Source organism: Sprattus sprattus (genome assembly GCF_963457725.1).
Source record: "Sprattus sprattus genome assembly, chromosome: 2".
NCBI lineage: Eukaryota > Metazoa > Chordata > Actinopteri > Clupeiformes > Clupeidae > Sprattus > Sprattus sprattus.
The window spans coordinates 9,886,006-9,901,108 of NC_137921.1; the positions used below are offsets into that span (position 1 = coordinate 9,886,006).

General features: G+C 46.8%; 1 protein-coding gene across 1 annotated transcript; it reads right to left on the bottom strand.

The window, feature by feature from the left end:
- Window positions 1–242: 242 nt before the first annotated feature.
- On the bottom strand, window positions 243–1,244 carry LOC308380736 (trace amine-associated receptor 13c-like; the record flags this gene model as incomplete). Its single annotated transcript, XM_080858140.1, has 1 exon — window positions 243–1,244. One exon carries the CDS (start codon window positions 1,242–1,244, stop codon window positions 243–245), a length of 1,002 nt encoding a protein of 333 aa, XP_080714266.1.
- Window positions 1,245–15,103: the final 13,859 nt, after the last annotated feature.

Consider the following 15,103-nt stretch of genomic DNA (forward strand, 5'->3'; position numbering starts at 1 on the left):
GCAGAGAGGCTACATACATAATGGGTTTACATTTTGTAGTGCTTCCTAACTGCTTTCATTCATGTATTGACAAGCCTCTTTAGATGTATATGGCGATGGGAAAATGTAATTGAAGTATTTGTTTTTATTAGCAGTATTAATGTTTTTACAGCTCTCTAACAGTTAAAACATATGACACAAATATACAATGAACCAAATACATCTGCTGTAGCAACTGCCGATAAGCATCAATGTAATAGCATTCAAAGTATTATCAGCACATTGATAAGAGAAGAGTCAGGAATGTAAATCCTGAACGTGAGGATGATTCTAGCACAAATTCTGAACCAAGGGTAGAAGAGAGCATAAATAATTGGATTAATTGTGGAGTTAAAGTACAACACAGTTAGACTTCCTTCAAACACATGTCCAAATATTGGATATGGAATTAAATGACTCAGTTCAACACACAAGAAATAGGGCAATAAACATGCGAGAAACACAATCACAAGAATCCCAAGTGTGGTGGCTGCTTTCCTCTCTGAAGCTTTAGGAACACGCTCTCCATACTTCTTATTCCTGGGGATGTCCTGCCCTCTTGAGGCCCGGATGCTTACTGCATGTTTTCTTGCAATAGCAAATATCTTTACATAGGAAACCATTATGACAGAACACGGAAAGACAAACACTAACAAAAGGTCTATGACAGACCAAACTCCTTCTGCCACTACATTGCAATCCCTCAGGCATAGTATGTCTGTTGTGGCAGTTCCATTAAAATAAATAAAAGTCAAGTTGTACAATAATGAAATGAACCACTTCAGGCAGATGACAATGGACATACATTTGGATGTGACTTTGATTGAATATTGCAGTGGGTAGCATAAGGCATACCAGCGATCCAGAGAAATAAAAGAGACATTGTAAATAGATAAAAAGGTAAAGTGTGTTGAACACAGTAGGCAAACATAGCAAAATATCTTGCTCACAATCACACATATATTTCTTGATATGAAATATATGGGCATGACAGTAAGACCAACCACCATGTCAGCTGTAGCAAGAGAAAGAATTAAGAAGTTTGTGGGTGTGTGGAGCTGCTTGAAGTGCGAGATGGAGATGATCACCAGCAGGTTTCCGCACACAGTCAGGCTGATCAGCACTGCCACACAGGCAAAGATAAGTACAGAAGAAGGGGTCCACTCAGAATCTTGACATGTGGCATTAGAGCAGAAATGCAGTTCATTCACAACACTAAAATTCATTGTTCTTATAAAAATGAGTCGCTAGCATTTCAACGGGCAAACGATTCCCACTTTGGCATTAGAGCAGAAATTCAGTTCAGTCACAATTCTAAAATTCATTGGTGTTATAAAAATGAATCGCTAGCATTTCATCGGGCAAAACGTTTCCCACAAAGAGTTAAATCACCCAATGCAGGTCCTTGGTGTGTTGAAACCTGAGTGTGGGTAGTGTGCGATGTCCATGAGATGCACACTCTCTGAGGTAGAAAGCTCTGAAGTGGCAGATTTTATGTCCTACACTCAAGACGAATAGGTTCCCTGATGACAACGACAGACACAAACACATGATGTAATCTTGATTGATGTGTCTGAAAAGAAATATATTTCGAAATAAGTATGGACATTCTATACACATATTACAGTGTTTTTCTGATGGGAAATGTAGTATTCTTATGTTGGGCCACATGTAACAACATTACATACACACTCAAATCACGCTGGGCACTTTTCTACACAGAAAAATATACTTGTGAAACGACACTTTCCTGGAAAACATTCATGTTTCGAGGTGAAGTACGCACAATATTTGCAAATATTATGAATATTGTAGAATTTACAGATTGGCGACACCAAAAGAGGCTTATGGTGATGCAGATGCATGTATCAATGATTTCATTCTGTGCACGTATTGTTAATTTTTAGGCCTATTAGTTACGGCAGTATCATGCCAACTATATGTGAAGTGAACACTAGGGTTAATTCAAGTTTAATTTAACAGTACGGAGGCCATTTTAATGCCTGCACCTCGCCGGGCTCCTGCTGCTTCTCCTGTTCCTGCTGCTGCTGCTCCCGCAGTGGCAGCTCCTGCTCCTCCTGCTCCTGCTGCGCCTCCTGCTGATGCTGCTCCCGCAGTGGCAGCTCCTGCTCCTCCTGCGCCTCCTGCTGATGCTGCTCCCGCAGTGGCAGCTCCTGCTCCTCCTGCTGCGCCTCCTGCTGATGCTGCTCCCGCAGTGGCAGCTCCTGCTCCTGCTCCTCCTGCTGCGCCTCCTGCTGATGCTGCTCCCGCAATGGCAGCTCCTGCTACTGCTGCTGCACCTCTCGCAGGTGCTGCTCCTGTTTCTTCCGCAGCTGTTACTGCTGCTCCTGCCGCAGCAGCTGTTCCGGCTACTCCTGTGGCCACAGCCGCTGTCCCCACTCCTGCTCCATACAGGGCAGCTGCCTCTGCCCCTGTTGAGCCTGCAGCTGCCTCTACTGAGCCCGCAGCAGCGTCGCCCTCTAATGAGCCCGCAGCAGCGTCGGCCTCTAATGAGCCCGCAGCAGCCTCTACCTCAGGGGAGTCCGTAGCAGCCTCTGCTGAACCCACAGCAGCCTCTACCTCAGGGGAGTCTGTTGCAGCCTCTGCTGAACCCACAGCAGCCTCTACCTCAGGGGAGTCTGTTGCAGCCTCTGCTGAACCCACAGCAGCCTCTACCTCAGGGGAGTCTGTTGCAGCCTCTGCTGAACCCACAGCAGCCTCTACCTCAGGGGAGTCTGTTGCAGCCTCTGCTGAATCCACAGCAGCCTCTACCTCAGGGGAGTCCGTAGCAACCTCTGCTGTGCCTGAACCAGCCGTCACTCACTCTGCAGACCCAGCTGCCGCTGACCCAGGCGCTCCAGCTAGATTATTTGCCTCTCTCTGGCCGTCCATCCAGCCGTGCCCCAGACACTCTGCCCCTGTTCGGCCGTAAACCCGACCGGCCACCAGACACTCCGTCCCGGTTCGGTCGTCCACCAGACATTCTGCCCCTGTTCGGTTGCCCCACCCACCCACCCACCCACCCTATTGGGATGTTTTTGTTTTGTTTTTGATGTTACGATTCCTTCCGCGTCAGCCAGTTCCGTGCCTCCAGGCTTCCAAGACTACATTACCCAGAGTGCTGGGCATACGACACCAGGTCTAACGTGACTGTCTTGTCTGGCTTTGAGCCGTGTATCTGCTCTGCACCCTACGCACATTAGCCAGAGTGACACTCTGCTTGTGAGATCTTTAGTTAATGTTCCCAGTTAAGGTTCTTTGTGTTAGTTTAGTATTCCATGTACGTTGTTAGTTTATTTGTTTCTCCCAGCTAGTGTTCCCCGGTGTTTTGTGTAATTCCAGAGTGTGACTCTGTGTAGTTTAGTTCTCTCTTTCCTAGACCTGTCTTTAGGTTAGTCTAGTCTCCTCCTGTGTGCGTCTCATCTGCCTGTTAGTCCGCCCTGCATTGTGTCCATTCCCCTGCTCACTGGCTGTTCCATCAATAAACCCTGTCTTCCTGTAAATCCCCTCGTCTGAGCTGTTCGTTCCGTGACAGTTTGGCCACAAACAAATAGCACACAGCACTTCTGTCTTCACACATGCACATCAGGACCACCAAGCCCCTACCAGTAACTCCCATATAGCCCACCCTCAACGCTATCTCCTGTCTGGCCAGGCATGCTAGCACTCAGACACACAGAGAGAGTTTACATCACTCACATCATCAAATCCCCAAAACGCCTCCCTCACTTTACAGGCCACCTCACTTTTAGCCACATAACGCAAAATGACAAGATCTGGGCTTTTTTGTGTGACATCCGTTGTTTCGTGTTCTTCTCCTGCAACAAAAGTTGCTGCATTAATATAATTGTTTATATATTTTCTAATCACCTTACCGACTGCTTCAATTAAATCGTTCCGTATTCTGTTTGATAATGGGCATAGTAACATTGACTAATATCATTCATTGCATATGCGTTCAACACTTTCTGCAGCCATTTACCGATAGGCTACCGATAGAATGAAACCGGTAGACCTATAGCTAATCAACTTTCTGTAGACTTACCATTTAGAAATGAATCAGTAATAAACCATAGTCTCAGTCTTAAGCTACATCGTTAATTGCAGATATTTTCCAATGTTCTCAATAACAATCAAGCAAGTCAAAAATCTCACTCGGCCAAATGAAAAGTTTATCGCGTAGCGCATTATTTGCAGTGTCAATGTAACAAACATCTGGTCCCGTCAAAGGACAGCAATCACAGAACGAACAGGAGACAACCCAAATTAAACCAAAAGGCCAGGACTTAGGCCTAGTCTTTAATATTATGCACCTACCAAATTCATAAGCAACATCTGAATGGGCAGTATTTCAATTACTTGTATTTGAAATACTAGTTAATTTGCTTTTGAGTATTTTGTAATTTGTATTTGATAGGGCCGATAAAAAATCGAATGTGTGTGAATTTGTATCAAAATACTTGGAGTGGAGTAATTTTGTATTTAAAATACTCAAATTACTTTCCAGTGTTTAGGCAGAAGGAGATTTTTTTTCTGTCAGATTCTACCACGAGACCATCTGATCTGCCTCTGAATGTCATTGTTGAATCAGTCAATTTGCCAAAAGTGTTGCTTCTTATGTTATGGCCCGCCCCTTTTTGGGGTGAAAAGGAAATCACCCCAGATCTCTCTCATTGACTCTCATGTTAAATAAATTTTTTTCACAAAACACGGTTGTGTTCGTAAACTTAGAAAGCTGTCTTGATCCTTGTCAATTTATCTTCATTAGTACACCGACTTAAAGGAGGTTCTTTCAAAGAGCGAATCCAGTTGTTGCACTGAACGTTAGCCATCTTGACACAATGTGACTTGATGAAAGCTGTGTGATGTCCTTATACGCAATTAGAGCTAAGGCCCGGGACGCGATCTGCCACTCCGCGCCTGGACGAGACTCTCCACTTTGTGAATGAGGCGCACCTCACCTAGGAAGCGATCTGGCACTCCGTGCCGCATTGCATAGAGGCAGGGGCGCGGGCGCACATGAGACTCTTATTAAAGATCTTAGCCTACTATAAACGTTGTTGAGACTCTTACTAAAGATCTTACTCATTCTCACAGAGACAAAACAAATAGCTACACGGCCATTTATTTGTGTGATGTCACATGTGTGCGCCAGTGTTGTCAATCACATGCGGGCGCCAATGTTGTCAAAGATAATCTGTAACTTGTGGAAGTTGTATTGTTAAACGGTAAGTACTTTGGTAGATTAAAGTGTAAACTTTGAATACAAATGCTAGTACAACTTCTATACGTTATCTGTAAGGTTGTGAGTGTGCAGTGGTAATGTAAGTTGGATTCGTAAAACGTATTTTAGGAATTAAATGACATTGCTTGACGTGTAGCTAGTTGTCTCTGTTCTGTTACCGACTTTCAACCTAATAAAAATCTTAACGTTTATAGTAGGCTAAGATCTTTAAAAAGAGTCTATGTATTGTATTTTTTTTTACATTTTCTGGCAACAGTATTTTGTATTTTATTTTGATACATTTATTTGAGGGGTATTTTGTATTTTGTATCAAAATACATTTTGATGTATTTTTGCTCATCTCTGCATTAGGCTACGGTCAAATGGAGCAAACAAACTCCGAACTAGATGGACCATGCAAAATAGGCCTACATCTAAACCATAATACTCTTTCCCATCCTCATCATCGAGAACAACAAGTTCATTATTAAGCAGCTCCTCCTCGTCATTCTCCTCATCCTGGGCTACTTGCGTGCGGTTCTCTGCCGCCAGCACTGCTGCCTGTGCAAGCACGGCAATCCAGACTATTCTCAGTTGTAGTTCCACGTTGGTGGAATGACCTGTCTAGCACTACCAGAGCATGGGCGTCCCTCCCTTCCTAACTGGCACCTCGGCTTAACTTGCACTTAAGCAGTGACAGTCCCGCACTTCTTTTTCTTTCTATGTCGTTTTTCTATTCCTTGAAAAAAAAAAAAAAGCAGTATTTATTGTTACACCAGGTTTTATTGCTCTTAGCTTGATTGTTCTCTCCCTTGTAGGTCGTCTTGGACAAAAGCGTCTGCTTAATGACTGCGCCTGCGCAAGCACGTCCCTACCAGGGGCGCATAGCTGTCCCGCTTTTAAGCAATGGATGAGATCATCTTCACTCCCGTCATCTTTCAGTGTCAGTCCACAAACTTTGAAGGACTTTCGGATCATGTCCTTGCCCAGCTTCGCCCAGGCAGCGACTACCCATTTCAAGTGCTGTCGTTAATCCAGCCATTCGCAGAAGTTGCAATCACAGTGCTGACTTTCTGTTGTTGCAATCGAGCCACTTCACACACAGCCCCTTTGAAAACGATGTGCGGCTTAAGTTTGGTACCATCCGCCTTGGCAGCCAGGATCACTATGAGATGGCACTTCTCATGCCCTGTAGTTTTTAAAGCCACGCTTTTGGCCGTTGTGGATGACAGCATATCAAACCAGACTGCTGTTTCGTCCATGGCAATTATGTCTCTATCCATAATTTTTTTGGGAGGCGATTACTTTTCCAACGTAGTCAACGTAGGGAACCAGCTTCTCAACCACTTGGTCTGGGTCTTTCTGAGACACTGTTGTACGTCTCCTCACTGAAAACCCATTGCGCTCGAGAATTCTCTGGAGCCAGCCCCTGCTTGCCACAAAGTTATGGTCTCCACTGTCACTCACGGGGGAAAAGATTTCCAAATAATTTTTCTAGTTACTCTAGGATGCCTATAGCGGAATGAAAAAATCCATTCGACCAGGCTGGTCTCCATATTCAGGCTAACTTTTTTTCTACCTCTACCTGCTAGTCGGGCTCTGGTCTTTTTGGCCGCATTGAATTCATTCTTCTGCTTCTTCCAGTATTGAATTTGTTTTGGGTCTATATTAAACTTCTATCCTGCCTTTTCTCCCAAATGTTCTTCTGCAAACTTCAAAACCTTCTCTTTGTGTTTTATATTTTCGCCTTGGCGCCATAGTGTACTGCTTCATGATGTTTTTTTTAAAAGTAGCCTAGCCAACTAAAACGTTAAAGATGAACAACAGTAGGCTACGAGATGTGCAACTAGGCTAAACAATAACAAATGGCCAGACACGCCTTCATGAACAACTAGAATGCGTTTCGTGAACGAACTGCGAGAGTGTGCTTGCTCTGTGACAGAGAGAACAAGTGCCAATGAATTAACATGTATTTACATCTACTCAATCAGTGTAGTGGGGCCTTCTTCCAATATATTTGAGCAAGCAACCAAGCTCAACCATTATATTTTGGCTCCACTGACGTTTAGACATATGAGGGTATCTTTGTTGTTCTGTTTTTGTTTGTTTGTTTGCTTGTTTATTGTGAAAGGGTCTAGTGTGTTACATTTGGTCATAGCCTAATAGTTCCAGAGTTTCGTTATACTGACTTACTGAGCTAAGTGAATTGTTGAAATTGTTATCTTGGTAAAAGGAAACATCTCTGCAACAATATTGGAATGAATGCGGTTACATAGCCAGCTTTACTTAAAGTTTATTGTAAGATAGGCCTATATGTTAGACTTAATGCAGTTCTCTCTCAACAGTGATGTCTGGCTTGTTATATGTTTTATCCATATAAGGAGGGGGCAGCTAAACTCGAAGACTCTCAGAAAATATCTAAAGTGTAGCTCACTAAACTAGAAATATATTGAAATGCCATGAGATGTAGGCCTACCACTAACCATTTCACATTTACAGACATAAACCTATAGACATGACACAAAACATCTTCCAAAGACTTTATTATCTCAGCTGCATTATTCAGTAGCACAAAGTAGTCTATTACATTCATATTTACTTCATGTAACCCTGCCATAGCGATACAACACCTTTTTGACAGCCTATATAGCCTAATTGCAAAATTAAATATATTGTAATATCCTGTGATATTGTGTTCTGTGCCTGTTAGGTTTCCTGAAATGTTGTGTGCCTTTTAGGGAGATTTAGGGGGTGGAGTTAAGTGTGTGCGCGTGAGTGTGTGCGTGTGCAGGTGTGAGAGTGAAGATGATAGTTAGTAAGTTGGTGCTGTCTATTTCGAGTTAAAGCGTGAGTTGTGGCTGAAACAGCAACTCGGTTGTTATATGCTTGTTGGAACAATAAAGCACGGGAAGTTTCCCACAAGTTTGACCAAGACTGTCTGGAGTATTACATTGGTGTCAGAAGATAGAGATTGGACCTCGCTTTGTTTGGCTGTTCCTGGCTACCACTCAGAGGGCATTATGGATGGCTTCATGGGTGCCCGTTCCAAGGTGAAAAGTGAGTGTGAGGATTTTCCGGAGCTCCATGGCCTGTCGACCTGGGCTGACGAAAACTTTGGAACTTTGCGGCACGATGCCACTGATTCGCGCCACTGGCAGTACGGGAGGGCTTCGGATGAGCTACGTCACGACCGCAAGGTTGCTTCGGATGTACACAAAGATGGCGGCGCCCTGCACTTCGCTCCAGCAAGCCCGAAGACGCCGAAATTCTCTGGTAAGGGAAGCTGGGAAGCATACCGAGCTCAGTTTGAACTTTTAGCTTCTGCTGCATACTGGTCAGATGCAACAAAGGCCCTTCAGCTCGCCCTTTCGCTGACGGAGGATGCTTCAGCCTGTTTGCTACTTTTAAGCCCGGAGGAGAGAGGTGACTATACAACCCTAGTTGGAGCGTTGCAGAGGCGTTTTGGCGAATCTAACCTGAAAGACTCTCTACGTTGTGAGTTCAAACATCGCGTTAGGAGGCCGGGTGAGTCTCTCCGCGTCCTGGCTTATGAGATTGAGAGCCTCAGCAGGCGCGCGTACACTGATATGCCAGCTGCCATCCAGGGTGAGCTAGCCCGCGACCAGTTTATCCAAGCCCTTACACCGGACAAACTACGCTTGCATGTACAATTCGCCCACCCAGCCAACCTGGGTATAGCGCTTGATCTTGCCATAGAGAGGGAGACTGCAGTTTGTGCTACAAAGCAATCAACACCTCCTGCTGTCACAGTCGCTGCTGCGTCGGAAGTGCTAGACCAGAGGCCGGCGTGGGTGGACGAGCTGGTGCGTGCTGTGCGGACTTCGGCTGCCCGTCCTGAGGATGACACCAAGCGCCGCCCTGTTGTCTGCTGGGGGTGTGGCCAGCACGGGCACCTGCTCCGCCGCTGTCCTGCAGAGAGGGGCCAGCAGGGAAACGGCAATGGGTCCGGGTAGCCCCGACACTACGGACCCCTTCAGCCACTCACCGGGGACTGCAGTTTTCGCATGAAGGGGAAGAGTGCATGGACAGACTTATACAGACTGACCCTGTTGTAACAGTGGGCTGGACAGAGGTGGGTAACTTGTGCCATGTTCCGGTGCTGGTAGGAAATGTGTCATGCTCAGCCCTGGTGGATACAGGGTCCACTGCCACATTAGTTAGACCAGACGTTGTTCCAAAAGGGACCGTCTTAGAACAGACCTCTGTAAAATTACAAACAGTTACAGGAGAGACAGCCTCCATGAGAGGTAGGGGAACTTTTGTTTTCACATTGGGGAATTTAGCAGTGACTTTTACGGCATGGGTGGCAGAGGTGCGTGACCCATGCATACTTGGCCTCGATTTTCTAAGATTCATGGGGTGTGCAGTAAACCTGGGCTCTGGGGTGCTAGTTCTACCCGGTGGACAATGTGTTCAGCTGACATCCCCCTCTCAACAGGTAACACAAATTGTGCCTACCTACAGCTTAACAGCGCATTCTGAAGCAACTGGTCCCCAGGTGCAAATGATGCAGTCTAGCCCACCCGTGTCTCCCAGGGGCCATGCAGTCTTGCCTCCGTCTGAACAGACAAGGGACCTAGGGGATCGAACAGAGGCAATCAGAGACATTTGGAGAAAAAACTGTGCTGGTCTAGATGACCAACAGCAAATTAATCTGTGGCAACTGCTGTGGGAATTCAAAGACACTTTCGCTCTCAGCGATGATGAGGTGGGTCTCACACATCTAGTACAGCACCACATTGACACTGGCGAGGCACGGCCCATCAAAGTGCGCCCCCGCCGCCTACCCATGGTGCAACAGGAGGCTGCTGAACAGGAGGTCCATGCCATGCTCGAGTCAGGCATCATCGAACCCTCTGATAGTCCATGGTCGTCAGCCATAGTCATGGTCCCCAAGAAAAAGACTTCAAGATGGAGATTTTGAGTGGACTATAGACCGCTGAATAAGGTGACGAGAAAGGACTGCTACCCCATCCCGCGGGTGGATGAGACACTGGACCTGGTGTCTGGGTCATCGTGGTTCTCATCTCTTGACCTGCGGAGTGGGTACTGGCAGGTCCCCCTCACTCCTGAGTCGAGACCTAAGACAGCGTTCAGCACTAGCAGGGGGCACTGGCAGTTTAAGGTTCTTAGCTTTGGACTATGCAATGCCCCAGGGACATTTGAGAGACTTATGGACAATGTGCTAGCTGGTGTTCCCCGCCAAGAGTGCCTAGTGTACTTAGATGATGTCCTGGCTCATGGGAAGTCCTTTGAGGCTGCGTTAGGTTCCCTGAGGCAGGTGCTGGAGAGAATAGCTGGGGCAGGCCTTAAATTACATCCTGATAAGTGCCATTTCATGAGAAGGGAAGTGGAGTTTCTAGGCCATAGAGTGAGCGGGGAGGGCATTAGCACACTTGAGGAGAAAGGCTGTGCTATTAGAGACTGGCCAATCCCTAATAACCAGAGACAGCTCAAAAGTTTCTTAGGATTAGCCTCTTACTATCGCAGGTTTGTTAGGGGGTTTTCTTGCATTGGTGCACCGCTTTTCCGCCTGCTTCAGAAAAATCAGCCGTTCACATGGTCCACAGACTGCCAGGAGGCATTTAACACTCTTCAACAGGCCCTCACACATGCACCAGTCCTCACCCCCCCAGACCCAGCCTTACCTTTCCTGTTGGATACAGACGCCAGCAACATTGGCATGGGCGCAGTACTGTCACAAACAGGGCCTGAAGGGGAACGAGTGGTGGCGTACTTCAGCCGCATCTTCAGTAAGAGTGAGCGGCGTTACTGCGTGACAAGGCGTGAGCTGCTAGCCATTGTGACGGCTGCTCGGCACTTCAAGTACTACTTGTGTGGTGTGCCTTTCACCGTCAGGACGGATCACGCTGCGCTCCAGTGGCTGATGTCCTTTCGTGAGCCAGAGGGCCAGGTAGCGCGCTGGCTTGAAGAGCTGCAGTCTTTCCACTTCACGATAGTGCACAGACCTGGGGCTCAGCATGGCAATGCGGATGCCTTGTCCAGGCGCCCATGTGCTGTGGATGGGTGTAGCTACTGCGACAGAAAGGATGCCAGAGAGAGAGAGCTACGGGGCGAGGAGACTGCTGCTGAACCAACATGCTGTGCATTGCAGGTGGTGGATGCTGCTGAGTGGGCTGCCCGTCAGGAGGAGGATGGAGACCTGAGGCCAGTGCGTCAGTGGGTCCTCAACGGGCACAGACCACCCTGGGAAGCTGTGTCAGGACTGTCAGTGGCCACGAAAAGTCTGTGGAGTAAATTCAATGTGCTGCGCCTGTCTGATGGGGTACTGCAACGTGCATGGAAGAAGCCAGCCACAGGCGAAGAGAGGTGGCAAGTTGTGGTGCCAAAAGACCTCAGAGAAGCCGTGCTGGGGTCCTGCCATGGGGGTGCCGGCTCTGGTCACTTCGGGAGCACTAAAACTCTCCATCGGCTACGCCAGGGGTTCTATTGGGGTCAGCACCGCCGGGATGTTGAAGATTTTTGTCAGCGCTGTGATGCGTGTGCGGCACACAAAGGACCCCTGGACCGATCCCATGCCCCCCTGCAACAACAAACATCAGGGGCACCGATGGAGAGGGTAGGAGTGGACATAATGGGCCCATTTCCCGTAACAGACAGAGGAAACAAATATGTGCTGTGTGCGATGGACTACTTTACGAAATGGCCGGAGGCCTATGCTCTACCTGACCAAGAAGCTGAAACGGTGGCAGAGGCATTGATAGAGGGCATGTTCAGCCGGTTTGGAGCAGCAGAGGTCATCCACAGCGACCAGGGTCGTAATTTTGAATCCAAGCTTTTTGCTGCCTTGTGTGAGCGTTTAGGCATGCAGAAAACACGCACAACACCTTTACATCCACAAAGTGATGGCCTAGTGGAGCGGTTTAATTTAACTATGCAGCAGCAGCTAGCCATTCTCACAGCAGCCCACCAGCGTGACTGGGACAGACACATCCCTTTTGTTTTGATGGCATACCGTTCTGCTGTCCAAAGCTCCACCAACTGCACCCCTGCTCTACTAATGTTAGCCAGAGAGATTCGGACACCTGCAGAGCTGGCATTTGGTAGGCCACCGGACTCTGAACATCCACCAGGCCCGGAGTACGCTCGAAAGCTTCAGGATCGCCTAGAAAATGCCCATGCCTTTGCCAGGGACCAGCTGGAGAAGGCCGCCATGAGGCAGAAACGGAACTATGATGTTAGGAGTAAGGGAAGAGACTTCCAGGCCGGGGAGTTGGTCTGGGTTTATACTCCTAAGCGTAAGAAAGGGCGGTGCCCCAAGCTAGACTGCCACTGGGACGGGCCTTGTAGGGTCATCGAGCGGGTGGGTGAGGTGGTCTATAGGGTACAGGTTCCCCCTAGGGGTAGGAGAGTAGTTCTCCACCGGGACAGATTAGCGCCATACAGAGGGAACGCCATCCCACTGTTTGAGCAGGGGCCTAGTTCACAGGCAAACCCCGGGCCCTCTGCAGATTCAAATTCCTTGGCCTCCCCTTCTCAGATGTCCCCCAGCCTTAATGTCCCTGACACCCCATCAGCAGTCCCCGCTCACCCCCCTGTAGCACTGCAAGGTGGGACGGGACCAGACACGCGCAGGCCACAGAGACAGCGGCGGAGACCGCCACGGTTGAATGACTTTTGTTTGACCCCTCGAGGGCGAGGGGCTTCATAAAGGAGGGGGCAGTGTAATATCCTGTGATATTGTGTTCTGTGCCTGTTAGGTTTCCTGAAATGTTGTGTGCCTTTTAGGGAGATTTAGGGGGTGGAGTTAAGTGTGTGCGCGTGAGTGTGTGCGTGTGCAGGTGTGAGAGTGAAGATGATAGTTAGTAAGTTGGTGCTGTCTATTTCGAGTTAAAGCGTGAGTTGTGGCTGAAACAGCAACTCGGTTGTTATATGCTTGTTGGAACAATAAAGCACGGGAAGTTTCCCACAAGTTTGACCAAGACTGTCTGGAGTATTACAATATAAATAAATACTACACTGAAATAACGCAAACAAAGTGAATCTACAGTGAGCCAACGCTCGTCCACTGACAGTGTGGAAGAATGACAGCGACGTGAGCCAGGCCACATTCCAAGATTACGTTACTAGAAATGTCACTTTACATGAGCTTTGTTCATAAGCCATGCAGTCCATAAAATAGGAATACTCTGTGTACTAACAGTATAGTAAGACCGGTCATATGTTCAGAGAGCTTTCTAGCAACCAACAAGTTACAAGTAGGATAAACATATTAGCGAAATCTGCGTTGTCGACAGACCATCGTTTTGACTGGAGTTTTGATGTGCTTGTTAGCACCAAGTGGATTACCTCATCTACAATACATATGGGCTTGGACTCAAATCACTAGTAGGCCTACTTCACGATCTTCTATGGTTACCAGCAGATAAGGTAAATAATAATCGCCATATTTGCTTTAATGTTTTATAGAGTAAGAGGCTATGTGTATGCTATTAGCTAATCAGAAATGTTGTAGATGCCAGAGTTGGCAACTATGGCTCAGATTTAGGTTGTTATCCATCAACATTCATTTTACAACTTACATTAGTTTCGTTGTCATTCGACTCGAAAATCTCTGGCTCAATTTGGCAAAGCACTACTGCTCTCTCCAGGGTAAACATACGTGGACCTCTCGGTGCTGTCATTTTGCCAATCTGGCTGGCTGAGGTAATCGAGTGATTAGAGAAGGCTACAAAGTGGAATACTAAGCAGTTTGTAGCGGGAAAAATTGAGAGTGAAATGTAACAAATTATACTGTATAATTACCAATGTCACAAATAGCTTAGCGGTAATATGAATAGCTTAAATGGGATGGCTACATTAGCCAGCTAGTTAGGAGAATCTCCGCTCTCTTTCTCTTATTATACGGCTCTTCAGAACGTTCCAAAAAGCCCCGTTGATTTGAATGGGCCATCCCCAACGTTCGCAGGTACTTATTTTCATATAATGACCTGCATATAATGACCGCTGTGCTGTCAATGGCAACGGGTTTTGTGCTTCTGATATAGGTCTTTCGTATCATTCCGAAAGTATTGAGTCCGGTAACTTATCAATGGAGTTTCAGCGGACGGTTGAGCAGCTGTGTTCTAAAGAATGTTCAACGTCTTTGAAGTTCAACGTCTTTAGCGAACTATTTCTCTGCTTTTTAACACTACATATAGTAACAAATACATTGTAAAAAGACACACTGTGTTAAGTTATTTTTTTGTTTTGGCAAGTTGCCGTATAATAAGCGGGATAATGTATAGAACGCAGGTCCTTATCGGAAAATAAGTCCCTTCAGGGCGAAGCAAGACACCTCCGCTTCGCGTCGGTGTCCGGTTCACCCTGTCGGGACTTATTTTCCGATAAGGACCTGCGTTCTATACATTATCCCTTACTTATACCATCCTGTTCTGCAGCGAAGGCACATCACGTAATAACGTTATCATTTCTCAAAATAGTTAAATACAAATATATATAGCTTTTAAGATAAAAATATGTCCAATAAGGCTTAAAGAATTAAATCAGGTGTGTAGATGAAGTTCAGCAACAGCATTTCTAGTGTTTATATCCATGATTGTATGCTGGTCGTCGCTGGCCGTCAACTGCCGTTACAGGAGAATACAGAGCTTCGCCTTAGTGGGTGACGTCACAATGGCTCAACCTTCCCCATGTTAGTCAATGAGAGAAAAAGGGGATGAAAAAAAGGAATAAAAAAGGAGTGGCAAAGAGTATCGCCACGAAAAGTCATAGCAGCTTGCACCGGATCGGGCCGGACGTTTTGGTGTTGGAATGGCGTCTCTAGCTCAATCGGGCGAGGAGTAGTTAGCTGCAAGAAAAACGTACGGAATAAACTAG